This window comes from Leptopilina heterotoma, unplaced genomic scaffold, assembly GCF_015476425.1.
Source record: "Leptopilina heterotoma isolate Lh14 unplaced genomic scaffold, ASM1547642v1 Lhet_8, whole genome shotgun sequence".
Taxonomy (NCBI): domain Eukaryota; kingdom Metazoa; phylum Arthropoda; class Insecta; order Hymenoptera; family Figitidae; genus Leptopilina; species Leptopilina heterotoma.
This window is the reverse complement of record NW_025111180.1, coordinates 1414405-1436109: the sequence shown is the minus strand read 5'-3', so window position 1 is coordinate 1436109 and position 21705 is coordinate 1414405. Positions and strand designations below refer to the sequence as shown.

At 27.1% G+C, this 21705-nt stretch overlaps 2 protein-coding genes across 3 annotated transcripts; one reads left to right on the top strand and one right to left on the bottom strand.

The window, feature by feature from the left end:
• Positions 1–72: 72 nt before the first annotated feature.
• Positions 73–17344, bottom strand: LOC122510995 (cohesin subunit SA-1). 2 transcript variants are annotated; one of them, XM_043625972.1, is made up of 19 exons: positions 17161–17344; positions 16061–16279; positions 14823–14989; positions 14567–14742; positions 13771–13944; positions 13431–13635; positions 13015–13344; positions 10015–10963; positions 9633–9860; positions 9339–9552; positions 7859–8045; positions 7448–7752; positions 7110–7321; positions 6876–7039; positions 6727–6778; positions 2050–2085; positions 1670–1849; positions 1301–1385; positions 73–1193 (listed from the first exon to the last, which is right to left on the bottom strand). In XM_043625972.1, exons 2-19 carry the CDS (start codon positions 16240–16242, stop codon positions 1176–1178), a joined length of 3864 nt encoding a protein of 1287 aa, XP_043481907.1. In that variant the 5' UTR covers positions 16243–16279; positions 17161–17344; the 3' UTR covers positions 73–1175. The 2 variants fall into 2 exon arrangements, with proteins under 2 accessions (XP_043481907.1, XP_043481908.1); XM_043625973.1 differs by lacking the exons at positions 73–1193; positions 1301–1385; positions 1670–1849; positions 2050–2085 and adding an exon at positions 3390–3704.
• A 1000-nt stretch (positions 17345–18344) lies between these two features.
• On the top strand, positions 18345–20490 carry LOC122511014 (nuclear RNA export factor 1-like). Its single transcript, XM_043626007.1, has one exon. The coding sequence runs from the start codon at positions 18645–18647 to the stop codon at positions 20370–20372; it is 1728 nt and encodes a 575-aa protein (XP_043481942.1). The 5' UTR covers positions 18345–18644; the 3' UTR covers positions 20373–20490.
• Positions 20491–21705: the final 1215 nt, after the last annotated feature.

Genomic DNA, 21705 nt, shown 5'->3' with positions numbered 1-21705 from the left:
TAAATTTAAGAATTAAATTGTTTTTTAATTTTCTTAATTCTAAAAAATTAAACTAGGATAATATCAAGGTAATCAACATTTTTAAGAGCTTTTTATTGAAATATTGAAAATGGACTGATTAAGAAAAGTAATCATATCACAACCAAAGTAGTTAAGAATATAAATAAATGAAATGCTCCTTTCTTTGATTCTATCGAAAAAAAACGAATATTTTGAATCATTCGGTTATTACGTTTTCTCTAAACATACAATTGCGTTTCACAATTATAAAATAAATAATAACTATAAGATAAATTTAAAATAAGTATAAAACAAAATCTCGATCTCACCTTAAATTTAGTTATAAATTAATTGAGTCCCTGGGAACTAAAACTCCGCACAAAATTCTCCATTAAAATAAAAACTAATTTACTTTTATAAAATCAATTTTGAAAATTGCAGAGTTTCATTAGCCATTGACTTAATTAAAATATATTACACTCTATGCACCATACATTGGCTATGGAAAACAAGCGGATTATAAAATTTCGTAACTTATCCATAAAACTACAAATAAAGAGTGCATAAGAAGAAAAAAAAGGAGGATTTCCTTGAAACTGTCCACGAAACATAATTTTCGAAAAGAAAGATTAATATTTATGTTAGAAATATTTTGAAAGATATAATTTTTCTCCTGTAAGAATTTATAATAATTTAAAGTAGAAATTATTGAGATACTTAAATATTACACATTATAGTCGAGTTAGTTTTATAAACAATAGTCGATGATAACAGTGTTACAAAGTGATTATTTTGTAATGAAAAAAAAATCTTTACACAATATGTAATGGCTTAGAACTTACTAATAATATCTTTTGTTTTTAATTATAATTTAAAATGTAACCTTATCGTATAATAAAAAAAGCTAATACGAATAAACATATGTAACAAAAAAAAAAGAACAAACTAAAACGAATTCTTCGCATCCGATTGCACACGTAAGGTCTATTAAACTTTTTAAAAATTGTATTAAAGAAATATGGAAGTTTAGTTTTTATCCTAATATTAAATCACATTTAAAAGGAGATTTGTGCAACCAGAATTTTTTGTATTTTGCTTTATAAAGAAAAAAGCGCTCTTCACTCTTTGATACAGTCAGTCTCTTGTTAGCGTAAATGTAGAACCTTTTTCTATTCTCATTCAGAATCTGACTCCTGGAAAATAAATTCATTCATTTTAATTGATATTTTTTTCTTAAATATAATATTACATCTTCTATAATTACATAAAATAAACTAGTAAATATTTTAATTTTACTAACCATATATTGACCTTGGACGTAGCGGCCCGAATTTCTAGCTGTCCTTCTCAGTTCCCTGGGTTCCGCCTGATCTGCACTTTTTCGCCTATAAAATAAAAATAATATATAATAATAAAAATTTTGGTCAGAAAGCAAAAAAAAAAAAAAAATTAGTTTTAAGCGAATCCGTTGAGTTTTTAAAAAATTCGTCAGCCATATTGGTTCCGCCATTTTGAATTTTACAATTCTGAGTATAAATAGGTAAAAATTGATAAAAGACATAAAATATCGCTTAAATACTACAAGTTTGTGATTATTTTATTATTTATTTTTTAAACTTTATCGCATTTAGTGAAATGATTTTGCTGATTGTCTCAAATTTATACTTACGTTCTAGGCTGAATGTGCAAACTTTTAAGCCTATTATCTATTTCTTGAGACGGATTTGATGGCGAATCTTCAATTGAATGTGTGGGAGAATTCTCATTTTCTTTTCCATGTGAATCATTCGTTTCAAAATAATTAGACAATTTAATACCACGTGGTAGAATTGATTTTGTCCCCGATAATCTGAAAACAAAATTTCAAAATATTAAGAGCATTGCGTTTACATTATGTATAATATTTTAAAAAATTATAATAATATTTTACAAAACTGATTTTGAAGGCATCAAGATTTTTTAAGCAATTTATTGAAAAATCTTTCAATCTTCTTATATAAATATAAAAATATAAAATATTTAATAAACAAAAAATTCATTGTTACTTACTGATTTTTTCTAGGTCCCCTCTTCTTCTTCGGCTTGCTGTAATGAAAAATTTGATTTTGAATATTTATTCTGAAAACATAAAGAATGCATTGAAGTTCACTTATTTTCATAAAAAAATGCATTAGGTACCTCAAAATTTTTTTGTGGTTGTCTATATACCAAGTGGACAATTTTTTATCAATTTTTTACTTCCCTTCCCATAACTGTCCAGGTGTACATTTTTGATAAAAAAAATAATATTTATATGAATTTGTCACTTGGTAAAAATTGTATAGTTAATATTTTTAAAAAATTATCAATCTTCCAAATCAAATCAAGTAAAAAATTGTTTTTTTTATTTGTAACGCTCTCTCAAGAACTGTTCTGATTATTTTGAAAAAAGAAGTATACATTTTTTTATTTTAACTATTAGCGACTTTAAAGTAGTGCAAATTGAAAAAAAAAGAAAAAAATAGTAAATATATAGGTTTTAGTACATCCGTAAGAAACCTGGAAGAGGCAAAAGTTTAGTAGTTGCAATGCAAACAATAATAGTGACTTTTTAAGCAAAGTAAATATTTATTGTCTACTTACCCAGGTATATCTTAACTAATAAATATTAATTTTTCACAGCAAGAGGAATATAATTCAAAAACATTATTCTTTGAACAATTTAGAGTACCCATATTGTAAAACTTAACTACAGACCCAAATATTAAAATTAGCATTAATTTAAAGTGACATTAGTAACAAGTTTAATCAGCCTGAAATAGCGGCCATAAAAAGTTTACTACTCATGCAATATAAAAAAAAGTTAGTTAATAAGCTGAATATAATATAGTCCTAAATTAGTCTAAAAGAAAAACACAGTTATAAGCAATTCAACACTTATTTCATTGATTTCATACGAAACAAATTTTTCGACAATCGCAAATTAATAAAGTAAAATAATTCAAAATAACTTAACTTAGTGCAATCCGTTTATTTCAGCAGTTCACATAATTTAATTCGGCAGGTATTTTATCTTTTAATAAAGAACACTTTAAAGAAAGTGGAATTCTGTTTTTAATTTAAAAGATTATATACTTTTAAGTCGGAAATAAAAAGTAACATTAAAAAATGTTTTTAAGAAAAAAACTCTATTTTAGTATTAAATTCAAATTGTTTTTAATAAATACGTGCACAATAAATAGGTTCATTTATATAAATGCAATTCGTATGTAAATGTAATTAATTCATTTAGTAATCTAGTCGAAAAAAACTATCAAAAAAGAATCGACAAGTTTGGATACAGGAAAAAGGATTCAAATTGGAAAAGAATATTTACTTTGAATTAACAAGGAAGTGAAGTTAAATAAAAGTGTTTAATAATTTGAGTTTATTTTTTGATTATAAGATTAGTTACAAAAGAAATCGTAGTTTTTTGTTTTCATTTTAAAATTCATCATAAAATCGACATCAATTATCGAGCGTCAAATATATTCGAAGGATTAAAATACAGGGTATTTAACAATATATCCAGTTTTTGAAAGACTACTCAAGCAGTCGTAGTGTTTGAAGTTATATAATAATTTATAGAATGCTCTCCAAAACGCCCCTTTGCAAGAATAAGCAAAGCATGAAGATGAGCGAAGATGATTGTCGCGTAGGCACAAATGGTAAAGCACTAATAGTAACTGAAAAATTAAAGGTTTTTTGTCAAAAAAGAATCCTCCCTTTTACAAAATTAAAAAAAAGTATTAAAAAACGATAATAGGAAACAACAAATCCAATCACCAAACATCTACATTGTAAGAATTGTTAATTTCAAAATTTACTTTTTTAATCTAGTTGTAAAGTTTCAAAATTTATTCAGTTCTGCAGAAAGTAATGTAGTGTTTCATTCTAATAAATTCAAGTTTAAAATTTCATAGGTGCTTTGTTATATTTGTGAAATAAAAATTACTTTAGTTTCTGTTTTTTTATATTTCTTTCTTAAGGCCTGTTCTTATTAACTACTTATTTGTAAATTATTATTATTTATAATTGGATGGGCACACAAATTGCATTTTTTATTTTATGTTTACTATTAAAAAAGTAATCTTCATTTTAGCGCATTTCTTTAATTTTACTCCTCTTACACTAATAAAAAAATAAATTTTGAATACTTTTGTTCTGAGAGGATATTAGAAGAGGATTTTTTTTTTCTCTTAATATGAAATTACTTTTTTTTTTGATAAAGTATTTAAAGCAAAAGTAGTGGAATTTTATGGAGTGAACAAATCATTTAAATTTCAATGAAGATTTTAAAGGTTGTTTAGGTCGTGAATATTTTCTAAATATTGGTATAGTTAAATGACCAATTAAATTTGCTTTCTACCGACTTATCATTTAACCTCTGCAAATTGGACGAATTTCGGTCTAATCAAATTATGGTTGAACTTTAATTTTTTTGATAAAAATTCAATTCACTGATAGGGCACTACACTGTTAGAAAAATCTGTATTAAAGTTAATATTCAGGTGTACAAAGCAAATATATAGTTCAGTTACTGACTTTTAATATACATTATGTATACTTAAATTTAAGATACATGTATATTAAATTTAAAAATAAGAAAAATGAAAAATTCGTATCGACCGGGATTCGAACCCTATCGAACCCTATAATGAAGATTAAAACTTGGTGCCTTGGACCTCACGACCAAATGATCATACTGAGATTTCAGTGTTATGAAAAGATTGTCACTTTATACATATTATAAAATTTAACGTTAAAAGAATGTTTCCTAAATAAATAATTCTTATGTTAGGATCAAAGTCAAATTTTTGGATATTTTGGTCGTTAATAAATTAAATAAAAATTTGGTGAAAAGCAAAAAATTTAAATTAATCAAAAGTAATATTAGGGATAGAAATATTGACGTAAATATTGTGTACCTGATCATCTAAACATATCAACTTTCTTTGGAAAATCAAAATATCAACCATCTCATAATATAAAAATGAATATATTGCTGGGACGACCATTAGATACCAATTAACCATAATTCCCAAATCTAGGGTTAAAAATAAATCTCTAGACTGATTTCAAACCATTTTCAAACCATTAAAATAGCAGACTTAAATAAAGTATAAAAAAGAAAAAGATAATTTAATCAATCAGGTTTGCTTAAAAGTAGTTAAGTGTTTTCCAGCACCATTGTTTTAAAATATAAAAATTTAACACACGTGCATCAAAATCATTTTTAGCAAATGTGTCACGCTCCGAAGAAAGGTACCTAAGAAGCAAAAAATTTGAGGTTATGTTTTTAATTTTTTTAGTTAAAATACAGAAAGAGAATCAATTATTAATTAAAAATTATTGACCTTCAAGTCCTCATTATATCTAAAATATTCAATGAAAATTGGTTTCAAATTCAAATAATTTAAAATAAACTTTTAATCAAGATAAATCTGACACGAACCTATAACTTATAATTCGTTTGCTTCTTAGGTATCTTTCTTGGGAGCGCGTCACAAATTAGAAGTGTGAAATAAACAGTGCCTAAAAAGTCAATATTGTTTTTTACACTGTTAAAAATCGAATTCCAACTTGATACCAAAAAGATTGAAACGATGTAGTGTCGCCGAAGTACCTATACCTCAGTATGTGAGGTTTCAACCACTATCATAAGAGAAAGAAAGGAGAAACACTTCTGATGCAGAAGAAAAATTTACTTTTGTGAAGATTTTCGCTCAAAGAAGACAGGTGCCCAATGAAATGGAGAAGCAATTAGTCGCCGTTGTCCTGACCCATCAAGTTTAAAAAAAATTGTTTTGAATAGAAAAAAAGGGTCCCCGACCATTTTACCGAAAGCCCGTTTTCTCGAAAACCCTATTTTTATTTGGAAATGCCATAAATCAGCTGCAGATTTATCAGATAAAAATCGTAAGGCTAGACTGACGCTTGAAGTTGCGGTCAACACTTGAAGCAGTCTTATCATTTAAATATTTAATTTCTATAAAATAATTTTATAAGAATATTTACAAAACAGAACTTTGTTTGTCATGTATTTTTGACGAGATTCTCGTTTTTTTCGAGCGATTTCTGTCTCGAATGCAACACTAAATTTGTAAACACATAACATTCCAGTTTGACTCATCCCAAGTGTATCAATTTGGTCTGAGGAAATCTTAATATTTTTCTCTTTCAAGTTGCAATTGGTTGCAGGGTTTAGGAGTATGTGGAGAGGATTCAATTTTTAGATTCCTATTCAAAATTTAGAAAAATCAGCAATAGCGGCACAATTATAAATTATAAAATACCGATTAAAATTAGGGAAACGATATTTTAGAATCATGAGTTTTATTTTTAAGCAAGATTTCCATAAAATTAGAAAGAAATAATAAGAATATAATCAATAATAAGTGTTGAAATCATTAAAATATTGAAAAATTACTTTCTTCTGAATTTCTGATTTAAATAAATTTACGAGCAGAATTGTGCCAGTATCTTTCTTTTATACTTCCATATAAATTATGTGAACGCAAATAATTTCATGCATGATATTTTCATTTTTCTTTCATTTTTTTTTTCAACTAATTCAACAGTAAACAAATATCTCATGCTTTTTGTTTTAGGAAATGTGACTGTTGAAAGTGTTGCGAAAATTGAGGAGAATTGCAATCCACAAAACTTATTCCGAATGGAAGAAAATTACTTCAGCAATGAACTTACCCTATAAACTCATGGTCGGATCCATCGTCATTATCGTCACCTTCATCTTCGTCTGAAATTTCAAAAAAAAAAAAAAAATTAGATTTATAACAATATTAATAATTGATAATTTCGTAATAAGTTTCAATTGATTGGATTATTAAAATTACCTGCATGATCCTTTTTGCGTCGTGTGTAAGCACGTTTACTAGTTACAGGCACTTGATCAGTATCACCGTGTAATAAACTGTTTCTATACAGTAACAAAGGCTGCCAGTCCTCTGTTTTCGAGGAAGGCATTCCAGCGTGGAGACGACCATCCATGAAATTTAATCTAAAATTAAAATTTAATTATCAAAAAATATAACATTTGATTATATTTTATTTGGATGAAAAATACGTACACAACCCTTTTATCCTGCTTGAGCAGCTTATTCGTAAATTCCGAAAGGATTTCAAGGAAAGAAAGATTTGGTGGTGGTCCCGTTGGGTCCAGTTCAACACCATCTGGAGGGGTTATGGCAAAAAGAACTCCCGCCCTGTGCAGAGAGGCGATAGCTTCTCGATTCTTCACAGCGTCAAGGCCAAAAGATAAAGCAAATCGTTTTGCCAATTCCTAATTTCCGGAAATAACAAAAATTTATTATTACACAAAACAATTAATAGTCATGCTTGACTATGATCATTCATTCATTCTCAAGGCCACGAAACCTTAAAAATCAGCATTAATAAATTTTCTTACCTTTATTGCAGTAAATTCGTCGCTATTCCTGTTAATCTTGCCCTTTTCGGCCATAATTTCGTTGTAAAGAATATTCAAACTGTGCTGCATTGTAAGTGCACAGTTGGTTTTATTTATATCCCTTGCTTTTCCTAAAGTTGTTTTGATAATATCTCCGTAGTCATTGTAGTATTTTACATAATGTTTGAAAACATCTGCAGCTGCTTTCGTGGGAATCATGTTATAAACTATAAGTTTACAGTAGCTAGCGAGGAAATTTCTTCTTTTATGAAGCTCTTCAATCTTTGAATGTTCATCTAGTTCTTCTGCAAATTTCATACATAACAATTATTATATTAAAATTATTAATTTATATTAATAGTTTTAAAATAGTTTTCATAAAGGAAGTTATCTAAATTGTTCTGCACTCACCGTCTTCTTCCTCAACAAAGACGAATTCCTGTACGAAATTATTTAGCATGCTTTGCATCGCGTGATCCGGTTCGTAGACTAATTCATGCATCAAAGGATTGTGATTCGATAATAACTGATTGCAGAACACTACCAGCAAATCACAAATGACTGTGTAGGCATCTTCTCGAAGAATCACTGGTATTGGCTATTGAAAACAAATATTGATTCTAAATTAAAGTACCTATTACATATTTTTTAAAATATTTAGATAAATATAATAAATTAATTCCATATATATTCATTTCGAGAATTTTCAACTAAAATTCTTCTTTAAATCAATTTTTTAAAAATAACTTTTGAAAAAGTTCTTTGAGAATTTTCAAATCAATATTTATTGGAAAATGCTACGAGAATTCAATTATAAATACAAAAATAAATATTTTATTAAAAAATGCTATGTTTCTTAAAATTAAATTTTCATATTAAAGAATTTTTATTAATTATCAACAAATTTTTAAATATAATTCAATTCTTTCAACGAATTTTAATAAAATTTTTAAGAATAATTTCATTTTTCGAGAAATTTGATGAAAATTGTGAACTTCTGCCAAGAATTTTATTACAATTTTTAAAAATAATTTAATTTCGGAGAAAAATTGTATTATTTATAAAGATAATTGAAATTTTGACGAGAATTTTTATTAAGTTTGAAACATAATTGAAATTCTGCAAAGAATTTGATTACTTTTGAAAATAATTGAATTTATGAGGCTAATTTTATTAAAATTTCTGCAATTAAAATTCCAAATTAAAAATTATTTTCAATTAAATTTTTGCAAAATTTTAATTATTGAAACTTTTTTTTATTATAAATTTTGAAAATTAAGTAATTTATAAAAATAGTTGAATTGTTTCGAAGAAATTATTAAAAATTTTAGGAAATAATTGAATTTTATGGAAATATTTGAAAATATTTGAATTCTTCCGAGAAATTCAATTAAAGATGTTTTGAAAATAATTGAATTCCTGCAAAGAATTGTACTATTTATAAAAATAATTGAATTCTTGCGAAGAATTTTACTAATTTCTAAAAATAATTGAATTGTATCGAAGGATTTATTAAGATTTTAGAAAATAATTGAATTTATTCGAAATATATTAAAAATTGTTTTAAAAATTAAATTCTTCCGAGGAATTTAATTTCAATTATTTTTAAAATTTGCAATTAAAATTCTTCAAATGTTGATTTTCAAAAATTTTTATAAAACACTTTTAAAAAAATCAATTATTTTCAATTAAATTTTACAAAATTTCAATATTTATTGAAACTCTTTTCAATTGTAAATTTCGAAAATAAGTTGCATTTTATACTGAAAATTACTGCAATATTCGGAAGAAAAGTCGAAAAAGTCGTAATTTTTGAAAATAAGTCGAAAAAAGTCGAAAATGTTATAATATCCGAGGCCTACACTAGAAAAAAATCAGATTGGTAACTTACACCATTGTTGTTGTGGCCAACAACAAAATTACGCATCAGTCCCATGAAGGAATTCAAACGATCTTTCAAGCGCCGACAATCCTCTTCACCTCGAGCACCGGAATCAATAGTCTCCGTGAGATGATGTTGACCCCATAGAATTGAAAAGTAACAAGCTGTTATGCAATATTTAATTGCCTCTTCGGGAAGTAAACCCTTTCGTGAATCATCAGTTCTGCAATAAAGAATAAAATTTTAGTAAAAAGTACAGTTATGTCATGATGAAAAATAATAAAAATGTCAAATAGAACCAACTTTGGAAAAGCATCCACGATGTCCTTAAAAAGCGAGTCCCATATTTCCCAAGGATTCATATTGTGACTACTGTAAAATGTAGCAACTTTCTTCAGGGATTGAGTGACGTTAAATAAATCGTCTTCATCAGGCTCTTCATTACCATCGACGGTTGCTCTGTATTCTTCAATTGTCCCTTTGTATTTGTTTACTATCGCATCAATCAATGTGGAACGAGCAATGTCACATCTACGGAAGAAATTCGTTTTTTATCAAGTAATTCAGTCCAGTAATATTGAGAAAACTAAAGAAATTCACGTTTTATATAAACAATAAAAATTCTATCTTTTCAAAAAAGAACCCTATAATTAGAAAATACAATTAAAAATAATAATAATCAAACCTTGTGAATATGGCATGTCCCTCAACACACATGTACTCCAGCGTTCTTGCAGCTGTATCGAGAACTTCAATATCATGCACCTTTTCCACTATTGTTTGAATCTTATTCAAGAGTGAATTTAAATTTTGCTCTTGTCTCGATTTAGTGTAAATATCGAGGTCAAAATATTGCGGAATAGCCAAAAGATTGGCAAGTTTCTCAGGATCGGCACTGTAATTGTCCAATAATAAGGGCAATGTTTGAATAAAGTGTTCGGTGAGCCTTTGTTTGTCCTCCTGAACTTGTTTCAATTCTTTCACGGACAAGATTTTACGAGTTGGTCCTCTGCCAACTGGGGCCTCACCTGTAGCTGCTTGTTTTATGCAACAAACCATCAGTTCAATAAGAGACGTTTCCTTCTGATTATCCAACGCCTCTTCCTCGGGTCCAGCCTCCTCGAGCAGCAAATCAGTCATACATTCCCAATCCTTCATCATCTGATTCGTTTCGATCAGGGAATCGACCAAATAAGCGCCGTGCTCATGAAGTTCAGATTCGATGAAAAACAAAACCAGATCTCGAATTAGGGGAGTATTTGGCAAGCGCTTCTTGCCTCGTTTCGTTTTAATTCCAGCGAGAGCTTCATCGTCTGGGGTGAACAGACGTTCATTCAAAAATTCACCAGCTGCTTGAGCCACTGCACGATGCGATGAATACACAAGTTCATAGACGTGTTCGCAATCTTTGTCGGTGAGAATTTCACGATGATGCTTCAGAATGGAAATCACGAGCTTCACCGCTTGCACTGCTACGTCGTACTCCTTGTCAAGAGTCATGTTCACTATTCGATCTTTGAATTTACTAGTGAAAAGCTCTAGTTTTGTTTTCAATTCTTCTGAAGCATAAAGCGGTTGTAGTGCTTGAAGACATTTCAATCTGACTTCTCCAACTTTATCGTGGAGTGTCCATCCTGAAATTATACATTTTTTAATTATTTTCAAAGGTGCACTTTAAAATTCACAGTCGTCATAGTTTTTCGAAATTTAAATCCATACTCAAAATCTTTAACATTACATTACAATGCAATGTTAAAAATTTTGAGTATGGATTTGAATTTCAAAATTTCCAAACAAACATACTTATTTTTTATTCAACCACAAGAAAACCATTCAAAACTTGAATAACTTTGTTAAATGAATATTTAAATACTTTTTTATGGAAATCAAAATTTTAAACAATTCAATTTAATAATCTCTAAAAACTACAACTTTTTTTGAATTCAATTATTTTCTCCAATTTTCAACTAAATTTCATCTCTAAATCAATTATTTCTAATAATTTTCCGAAAGTTTTTCGAGAATTCAATTATTTTAATACAAAAATTCAATTTTTTATAATAATTGTAACTGTCAATGTTTTGTTTTAAGAGTTATTAAATTATAAAAATAATATTAAGTTATAATTTTATTTTCAAAAAATTATAATAAAGAAATTCTTAAAAATATTTTTTAACAATCTTTGAAAGATAATAGTTTTTCAAATATGCAATTAAAAAATTTTCAAACAATTGAAATTTTATAAAATCTTTAAAAATAATTAAATTTTTCAAAAATATCAAAAAAATATTCAAATTTTTGAAGAATTTGAATTATAAATACTTATGAACATGATTTGTCGAAAATTTTAATAAGTCTAAAAACGTAAATTTAAAAAAATTTAAATTTACTTTGTTCCTTTTGTTTTCTAACTTTTTAAATATTTTCAATTATAAAATTAATATGTATTGAAAATCATTAAATTCTTGCAAAGAATTTTATCAAAATATTTGAGAATAATTAAATTCCTTCAAAGAATTTTATTATTTATGAAAATAATTGAATTCTTGGGAAGAATTTTATTAAAACTTTTAAAAATATTAATTAAATTTTTTTGAAGAATTTCTTTAAATTTTATAAACAATTTAAATTAAACATATTTTAATTATTGAATTTTATTAAAATTTTTAGAAAATAATTAAATTCTTCTCAGAATTTTATTAAAAATTTCTTAAAATAATGTAATTTATTCCAGGACTTTTATTAAAAGGTTTTGCTATAAATAGAATTCTTTCGAGAAATTTCTTTAATTTATAGAATATAATCGATTTTGTTAATAATTGTTAATAATAATTTTATTATAAAAATTTAATTAAAATTGTCGATAGGAAAATAAATTCTTTTAAACAATTATATTAGAGTTTTTGTAAGTAATTTATAATTACAAATGAAGATTTCGAATTTTTTTGAAGAATTTTTTTGTTTTATAAATAAATAAATAAATTTTTGCGATGAATTTTACTCTTTATAACAACAATTGAATTGTTTCGAAGGATTTATAAAAATTTTTTAGAAAATTGAATTTTTTTGAAAAAGTATTATTAGAAATTTTAAAAAAACTCAATATTTTTTCATGAAATTTTATTAAAATTAAATTAAAAATAATTAAACTGTTTTTACAAATTTTATAACTAAGAGAAAAATTGAATTCTTTCTTAAAATTTTATTATTTAAAAAAATAATTGAATTGCTTTGAAGAATTTATTAAAATAATATGAAAATAATTGAATTTTTGTCAAGAATGATATTAAAATTTTTGAAAATATAAATAATAATAATTAATGATGTGCTTAATAAGTAATTTTTTAAAATGTTGATTATGAAATTATTCAAAAATTTATATTTGAAAATAAAAAATTTTGTAATTTGCATAAAATTGAATAAATCGAAATAAGTTACATTTTATACAAAAATGCGATATTTTGTTGCAATATTTATGGAAAAGAGTCGAGAAATTCACAATTTTTGAAAATAAGTTGAAAAAATTGCATTTTTTGAAAATAGTTGAAAAATTCATAATATCAGAGGCCTGACATATTAAAAATAGAAAAACAAAGTATTCGTATTGTATAAAAGAATTTATATTCTTACCTTCAATACGAGACAAAAATTTTAAACATTGATAGAAACAAAAATTCTGACTTACCTATGTACTTTAAATAGGAATCATCAAGAAAGTTTTGATGAAACTTCTTCATCCAAACACCAATTTCAGCCATGCAAATAGCCCGAATTTCAGGAAGAGTATCTCGATAACGATGAACAAATACAGATTTGAACATATATGTAAGCATATTTTTAATTTCGTCCATATTCTCCTCGAGCTCCTTTCGCTTTGACATGAGTGATTCAAGTCTGTCAGCTGCACGCTTCTCTCTTGCTTTCTGTCTTTCCGCCTCGTACTGTCGTTGTGTATTGTCTAAATTTATAGACACTGTTAAGGCAACATCCACCAAAGCTGTCATAAGCTTCATAGCTGCAATTAATGAAAAAAACTCATTAAATATCAATAAATTATTAAAAACTAATTCACATTATTATTTTGTGATTCTAAATATTTACCCGCAAGTGTAGCAGTATGTCTGAAAGCTCTCACTTGAGAATCAGAAAGACCAGTCAAAAGAGAAATCACATTATCCATGAGAAACTGATCATAAATTATCGAATATTGACATTGACGAACTAAAATTTGTACAAACTCGCAAAAATTCGTTCGAAACTTTTTCCACTGTTGTCCTGCCATTATCAATGGGTATTCTCCACTTTCCTAGAAGGAACAAAATGTTTAAACTGTCAGAGCAAAATTGGAATTAATTATTAACAAATCGACTTGAATTATTAACAAATCGAATTGAATTATTAAAATAACAAAAATGGTTCAATTTAGATAAAAGTAACTTACTTCGTCGAATTCTTCGGTCATTTTTCGAATAATTTGTACATGTTCCATTGAAGTTTGCATGTCAGAAGTAATACGTCCCTTACAACCACTGGCGTTGATGAAAAACTGCATCAACATCAAAAGAGCATTTTCCCTATTCACTTTGTACTTTTCAATCCAGTCGTCGACAATATTCTATAAATATTAAAGTTATTAGAAATCTTCGAAACTTGAACAGACTGAATAATTAACAATAATTCTTAATTACCACATTAAAATTGCAATTTTATGAAAAAATTCATAACTTTTTTTACTTTTTAATATTAAGGGCTAAAATATTAACCTCGAGTCTTCTATTGATCCAACAGGGTTACCACAAAAATATAATTTTCTTATTTTCTGACTTTTCCCTGATTTACAGACAGACTTGTTCAAGAATTAAGTTATTGAAAAAAAAATTATTGTCAGAAATAGAAAAATTTGAAGGTTTTTTTTTTATTAGGATTCGTGGTAATTTCATAGTTTATGAGGCAAACAAAAAAGACACAAAAATTGTGAATTTTTTTATGAATTCTAAAAATTTAATTTTTTTAGTATTAGCCATAAGAAATAACATGCGACAAATTTATCAGACACTTAAACGAAAAGTGGATCAAGTGGGGCTAAGAAAAAATTACTTTAGTGGCTTTAAGAAAAAACTGTAATTGATCCGACAGTTCAATTATTCTAAGAAACGAAGATAAAATACGTCTGGGTCTCAAGTACCCATGAGTGGTAAGCAAGGGTTAAAAATTGAAAATATTGCAAAAATACGTACAGTGAGAGACGAACGGTTATTTTTAATAACAAAGTATAAACTGGCTTCATCTTCCAAAGACTGTGTTTGATACACTCGTCTCCCTCGACCACGACCTCCGCCTCTTCCTCTTGTAGATGTCGTTGGAATATAGTCGGTATCAATTTCTTTGTATTTGGGTTGTTGAATTGGTCCACCTGTCATTAAAAAGAGAGGCGTAGTCAAAAATCCTGAACAAATAAAGGAAAAAGTATTTTTCATTGTTGACAATATTTACCACGAAGTCGAGCACGAGTATTGCGAGTGATCCTCATATTTGCAGGCGTCACTGGAGTCATTGGTTGCTCAAATTGTGCTACATTATCAAAATTCGAAGACTGCTCCTGATACAGAGGCTGCGATAATCCAGGCGAACTGTACCCTTCCGAAGAATAATGCTCTGGCCTGCATTTCAATAAAATTACACATAATTTTAAGCAATTTTCATCACTTTTTACCATTGAAAATTTTTTACTATCGAAAAATTAAATTTTTTTTGAAAATAATTGAATTTTCAAGGAGAAATTTGTTACTTTTAAAAATAATTTAATTTTACAAAGAATTTTATTAAAATGCCTCAAAATAATTGAATTTTCGGGAATAATTTTGTTATTTATCTTTAATCATTGAATTCTCTCGAAGAATTATTTATGTAAATAATTGTATTCTTGGGAAGTTTTTTATTAAAATCTAAAAGAATAATTGAATTATTTCAAAAAAAATTTAATTAAAATTGTATTTAAAATAATTAATTTCTTTCGAACAATTTTATTAAAAAAAAATAATTGAAAATAATTAAATTCCTGTGAAAAATTCTAATATTTTAGTAAATAATTGAATTCTTCCAAAGAATTTAAAAACAACATTTTTTTAAATAATGGATTTTTTCGAGAAATTGAAATTAAATTTTTAAGAATAATTACAATTCTCAAGCAATTCATGTAAAATTGTATTAAAAATAATTGAAATCCTGCGATAAATTTAATTATTTATGAAAATATTTGGATATTTGCTAAGAATTTTATTAAAATTTTCAAAAATAATTGAATTCCTGAGAAGAGCTTTATTATTTATGAAAATAATTAAATTATTGCGACCAATTTTATTAAAATGTTTAAAAAGAATTGAATTTCAGAGAAAAATTTTGTAAAAAATGTGAAAAACTATTTGTAAAAATAATTAAATTTTTCGATAAATTAATTTAAAACAGTATTAAAAATAATTGAAATTCTTTGACGAGTTTTATTATTTATAAAAATAATGGAATTATGTTAGCAAACGTAAGCAACTTCGTTTGCTTGTCGTTTAAAATTAAGAAACATTAACTAAAAGTGCAGTAATTTAAGAATTTTTCATGATTTCATTTTCCTTTTTATATAACTTATATCATATTGTTACTAATGTAAAAATTAATGCATAATCGTTATTGCATGCAGAAAATCGTGTTAATAAATTAAAGAACGAGTAAATTCTTACGTTGGATTATGAACTGGAGTTTGAGAAGATTGATGATAAGGAGTGAAAGGGGTGTAAGTTGTATCTTGAGCCTCGCTTCCAGAATTATCAGTCATTGGGGTCATTGGAGTCATTGGTGGCTCATATTCTGGAGGCACTGGATCGTCCATGCGAATCCGCTTACCTCCTCTTCTTTGCATCATCTTGATATTTTTTTATTGCTCTCCTCAAATTTTAATTCTGTTGCAAAAAGTAAAATGATCAATTTCAAAATAAAATGTATAACAAAACATGATATTTTCATTTTATCACCTATATGTACATTAATTAATCCAGCACTGTTAGAAAATGACTGAAAAAATTTTCTTTTTTTTATTTCAAAAATCTCTAAGTCTTAATATTGATCCTTTAAGTAAAAAAGAATTGATTTTAAAAATATACGTTACAAATTAGAATAAAAATTTTCATTATCTGACATATTAAGATAACATAACCTTTAATTTGACAATAATTTATTACCATTAACAATTTTTATTCTCTATTTAAATGCAATTTTTAATTATCTAAAGCGTTAATAATATATAATTAACCTCTTTTTTTTACTAAAAACCTTTTAATTAAGAACTCGAATTCCCAAATGTTCCCAATGATGTAAAGTTTGACTGACTTTTGTTTTGACTGTACATCTCATTTTTTCTTGAATATAACAATAAATTCCACATTATGTTGTAATTAAGTAGTAAAATATTTCGAACTTCAAGTATATTATTGTTTTTCCTATCATTATTTGACTAGTCATTACTGATTAAAGTCACTTAACGACTTGTAATAAATAATTTTAAGGTAAAAAATACTATTTTGATTGAGAATTACAACTTTTTTTTTGCACAACACTGCGAGGTTTTTAGCAAAAAAAAAATTCAAGTCTCAAATAACTCTAAATACACGATTTCAATACAAAAACACATATGCACCTGTGAATTTATCAATAAAAAAACATTATTTTAGTGAAATGAGGGAAATTTTCATTTATAATTGTTTATAAAAGGAAAAAGTTTATGCAAGCCTAGAAGACCCGCCAATATTGCATGTATTATGTTTTGAAAGAAATTTCAACTCACCAAATAAAAACTTGGAATTATCTGAGATTATAAATAAAAGAAATTAACACATAAAGGAAAATACATTATTTCACAGAACTGCACTTTTTTGTTTACATCTTTCTATAAACATTTATAAAATAACACAATTTGGCATCATATAAACCTTCTGGTCTTTAGGTATTTTTCACACAAACATACTTTTTGTCTGGCTTTACCAGGCAGGGTTGGGAACGCAAAGAGCAATAACAGAGTGTAGAACCTTTGATATGTGTCACATTTAGGGCACTGTCACACCGTGTAAGAGTGGAGTCCCATGACAGCGTTTTGCGTTGCGTCGTAATGGGAGAGAAAAAGACGCAAATATACGTTTGCTGCATTCTCTCTCATTACAACGCAACGCAAAACGCTGCCATGGGACTGCGTATGAAATAATTTAGTTAAGGCTACGTCCACAACAGATTCTTTTATTGAACATAACATAAAGGCGCTTGCACACTTCCAAAATTTTGGGCGAGCAGCGAATTTTCATGGCCTTGAAACTCATATTACTAAATATGATTGGCTCTACAAAAAGCTGCGTGAAAATGTACTTTGTCAGAGCCAATCATATTTAGTAATGTGCATTTCAAGGCCGTGAAAATTCGCTGCTCGCCTAAAAATTTGGAAGTGTGCAAGCGCCTTAAGAATATGTATTGAAAAATTTATTTAATTTTTATGTTATGCTCAACATGAGGACATAAAAAGATCTATTGTGGTTATAACCTAAAGGTGCAGTTCCATACAGATGTAATGAAATATTTACAGCTTTAGTAAAAATTGTCCAGATCGGAAAATCTACATTGGAGTAAGAGAGACAGATACACAGCCTTCTCTCTTACTCCAATATAGATTTTCCATTCTGGACAATTTTGACCGAAGGTGTGAATGCTCCATAAGGGTGCGGTTCCATGCCCATGAGTTCTGGAAATTTTTTGGCGAAGGTGTAAATGCTCCCTTATTAATTACATATTTTGCATATAAGTTTCCTTTAAATCGTAAATTTATATCATTTATCGTAAATTTATATGCAGAACATGCAGAATGTATGTAAATTTACTTAAAAAATCAAATGCAGTTTCTAGCTTTTGTAGAACTACCTTTACAACTAAGTGTGAACGTGACTTCAACTTGAAAAATTTGTTTTCTACCGTCACAGGTGTAAGTGCACCCTTAATGTTTTGATTTTGTGCTCCAAGGATCCAACATATTTTGATATAGAATATAAATAAATAAGTAAATAATTTAGTGTTGCAGTAGCACTTCAAATATAGTTTTTTAATATTATTTATTAATACAATCTTTACAAATAAATAACTACACAAATGTTTATTCTCGATGACTATTAATGGTTATAGACGAAAAAGTTCTTTACCAAATAACCTCATATTTCTATTGAAACAATTCTAAAAAATGTTTCTGTATTAAAAAAACCCCGAATCGAAAATAATTCAAAGAAATTAAAAATGAATTCGAAAGGCAAGATTCCAGCAATCATGCAAGCACAGCAACTGATAAAAATTCGTGAAAAGCAGAATATCATCGAACAACAACAAAAGAAAATTCTTCAGCAACAGCAATTAAAAGCGGAACGTGAAGCACAATTGAAACAAAAGAAAGTTCAACAACAACATGCACCGGTTACGCCAAAGATTTTGGACTCTTCAACAGCCTTGAAAGTGATCAACAGTACCGGAATGTTTCACGAACGAGCGTTAATGGGCCGCAACGATATTTGGCACAAAATTCAAATATCACGTGGTGGTAAGTTCGACGCCGAATTTATTCTTAAAAGTATCTTGAGTGCCGTCTATCCAGCGGATTTAATTCCCGTTCGGTATCAAACTCTAGGCGAAGACTCTTTCTTTCTCGCTAGAAATTGTGGTGCCGCTCTCGAAAAAATGTGTCAGACTAGTTTAATAATTAACGACCTACAAGGACAACCGATCGTTTTGACTGTCACTTTAGGATTCGCCTCGATTCACGACATTAAAATTAATATTCAACCACTTTTAGTCTCTTTGCTGACAAAGCGACACGATTCTTCGAGGAAATCCGTGTATCTCGATTCTTTTCACAAGGATATGGAATTGTCGAAAACTGTCTATTGCCCCTTGACCCAAAGTCGAACTTTTTCGCACGTTTTGAAACTTATCAAATCTTCTCTGCCTCCGATCACTGGTCTCAGTTTACGGGAAAACGAATTGACTACATTGGCTCCAATGGAGGTGGCGAATTTAAATTCCGTAAAGTCCCTTGATTTGAGGAACAATTTCCTTCTGATGATCGAAGCCCTCGCACCGTTGAAAAACATTCCCTTAACGGAGCTATGGTTAGATGGAAATCCACTTTGTGAAAATTATTCAAGTCCTGAGAAGTATGTTGAAGCCATGAGGAAATTCTGTCCCCATTTGGTGAAACTAGACGGAATTGTAATTCAGTCCCATTTGCCTAATGCTCCGGTTCTCCATCTCTCGTATATGAAACATACGAAGACGAAAATACTCGTCGATCAATTTGTAACTCATTTTTTCGCCCTCTACGATCAGAGGAATAGAACCGTCCTTCGTGGAATCTATCACGAAGATGCTATTTTCTCGATTACAATTTCTCCAAATTCCGTGAGTAAAGAACTCAGCAATTTTTACGGCGACGATCGAAATTTAATAAAGTTGCCTAACCTCGAAGTCTGCAGGAAACGATTGATACAAGGACACGACTATATTATTGACAGAATCTCAAGGTATCCACCATCGCAGCATTTGAGAAAAACTTTTTTCATCGATCTGATGTACGAGGACTCGAACTTTTTGATGATTTGCGTCGAGGGTTTATTCAAGAACTTGGATTCACTGCATGGTTTTAATAGGACCTTTACCATTGTTCCGGGCGATGAGCACGAGTACAATATTATGAATGATCAGCTTCATATTTATTTTCTACAGCCGGGAAGTGTACTGCCGAATTATGGACAATTTAATGAAGTCGAAGAAGTTCCGGATATTCAAACAACGAGCTTGAGTGAAAAAGAAAAGGAAGAATTGATCGATATGTTTTGTGATGTCACCACTATGAATGTGAAATATTGTCAGAGACATTTGGAAGATATTGGATGGGATATAAGAAAAGCAATTCAAGATTTTATATATTTGTATAAAAATGGATGTGTTCCGAAAGAAGCTTTTATTAAGTAAAGCTAGTTTCCTTTTTATGAAAATTAAATTATAAACTTAACTACAGTTTTAGATATGTTTTGCAAAATCAAATTTCAAACTACTGTAAAATATAAATAAATTTGTAAATTTTTTTGTATTCGTACTTCTTTTTTTTAAAAGATACTCATCAACTTTTTATTTATATTTATTATTCTTATAAAATGTGAATTTTTAATTCTGTTACAGGGCAATTTGAAAGAGAATTAAAATGAAAAACTAAAAATATGCTTTTTTCACTGGCAAAATTATAAAGAAATTTGTTTTCTTTTATCAATTTTCTGAACGATTTCCTCTTCAGGGAGTCTATGAAAAAATATAAAAGTACAAAAGGCTTATTAGCCTTAGGAATAAATAAAATAAATAAAATAAATAAAATAAATAAAATAAATAAAATAAATAAAATAAATAAAATAAATAAAATAAATAAAATAAATAAAATAAATAAAATAAATAAAATAAATAAAATAAATAAAATAAAAATAAATAAAATAAATACAATTTTTGTCAGGGAAATTTAGAAAATTGAAATTCTTTTCGACTTATTTTCAAAAATTCTGACTTTTTCGACTTTTTTCCAAATATTTCAAGAAAATGTCAAATTTTTTAATAACTGTAAACAAATCTTTCAGAAATTATCTTTTTATTAAAATTTTTGAAATATACGCAATTAAAAAGATTTTGAATAATTGAATTTTTGTAAAATTTAATTGAAAATAATTAATTTTTTTCATGCATTTTGTTAGAATTTTTAAAAATCAACTTTTAAAGAATTTTAATTCCAAATTTTTAAAATAATTTAATTATCAAAAATTTTATAATAAAAAATATTTAAACGTAAATTTAAAAATGAAAATTATTGAAAACTAGCAACAATTCGCTCGCGGTTGACTTCTTACTCACTTTATTAAATAAAATTAGCAATTTTAAAATTAATAAAACGTACAAATTTCTAATTCAAATTTCTTTTATAAAAATAAAATATGAATTGGAATATATCAAGAAAATTAAATTTTTAGAATTCGTAAAAAAATTTTGAACTTTTGTGTCTTTTTTATTAAAACTATAAAATTACCACGAATTCTAGTACAAAACCTTCAATTTTTTCAATATTAATAAATAATAATTTTTTAATAAATTTTAAAAAAGTTGCGTTTACAATTTTCATAAATAAATGAACTTCAAACGGTTTTAATTTGAAATTTTACAAAATTTCAATGTTATTATTATTTCAATGTTCAATTATTAAAATTAGTTAAATTTGTCAATATATATCTTAATTTATATTTAATTAATTATTAAAAATAATGGATTT

What these genes read in the sequence shown, in the direction of transcription:
- LOC122510995 (XM_043625972.1), bottom strand. Translation starts at nt 16,242, where the DNA reads ATGATGCAAAGAAGAGGAGGTAAGCGGATTCGCATGGACGATCCAGTG. An exon ending in CTTTGTTGAGGAAGAAGACG is followed by an intron (nt 7,753 to 7,858) that starts GTGAGTGCAGAA and finishes TGAAATTTGCAG; the next exon opens with AAGAACTAGATGAACATTCA. An exon ending in TTGCACATTCAGCCTAGAAC is followed by an intron (nt 1,386 to 1,669) that starts GTAAGTATAAAT and finishes TTTATTTTATAG; the next exon opens with GCGAAAAAGTGCAGATCAGG.
- LOC122511014 (XM_043626007.1), top strand. Translation starts at nt 18,645, where the DNA reads ATGAATTCGAAAGGCAAGATTCCAGCAATCATGCAAGCACAGCAACTG.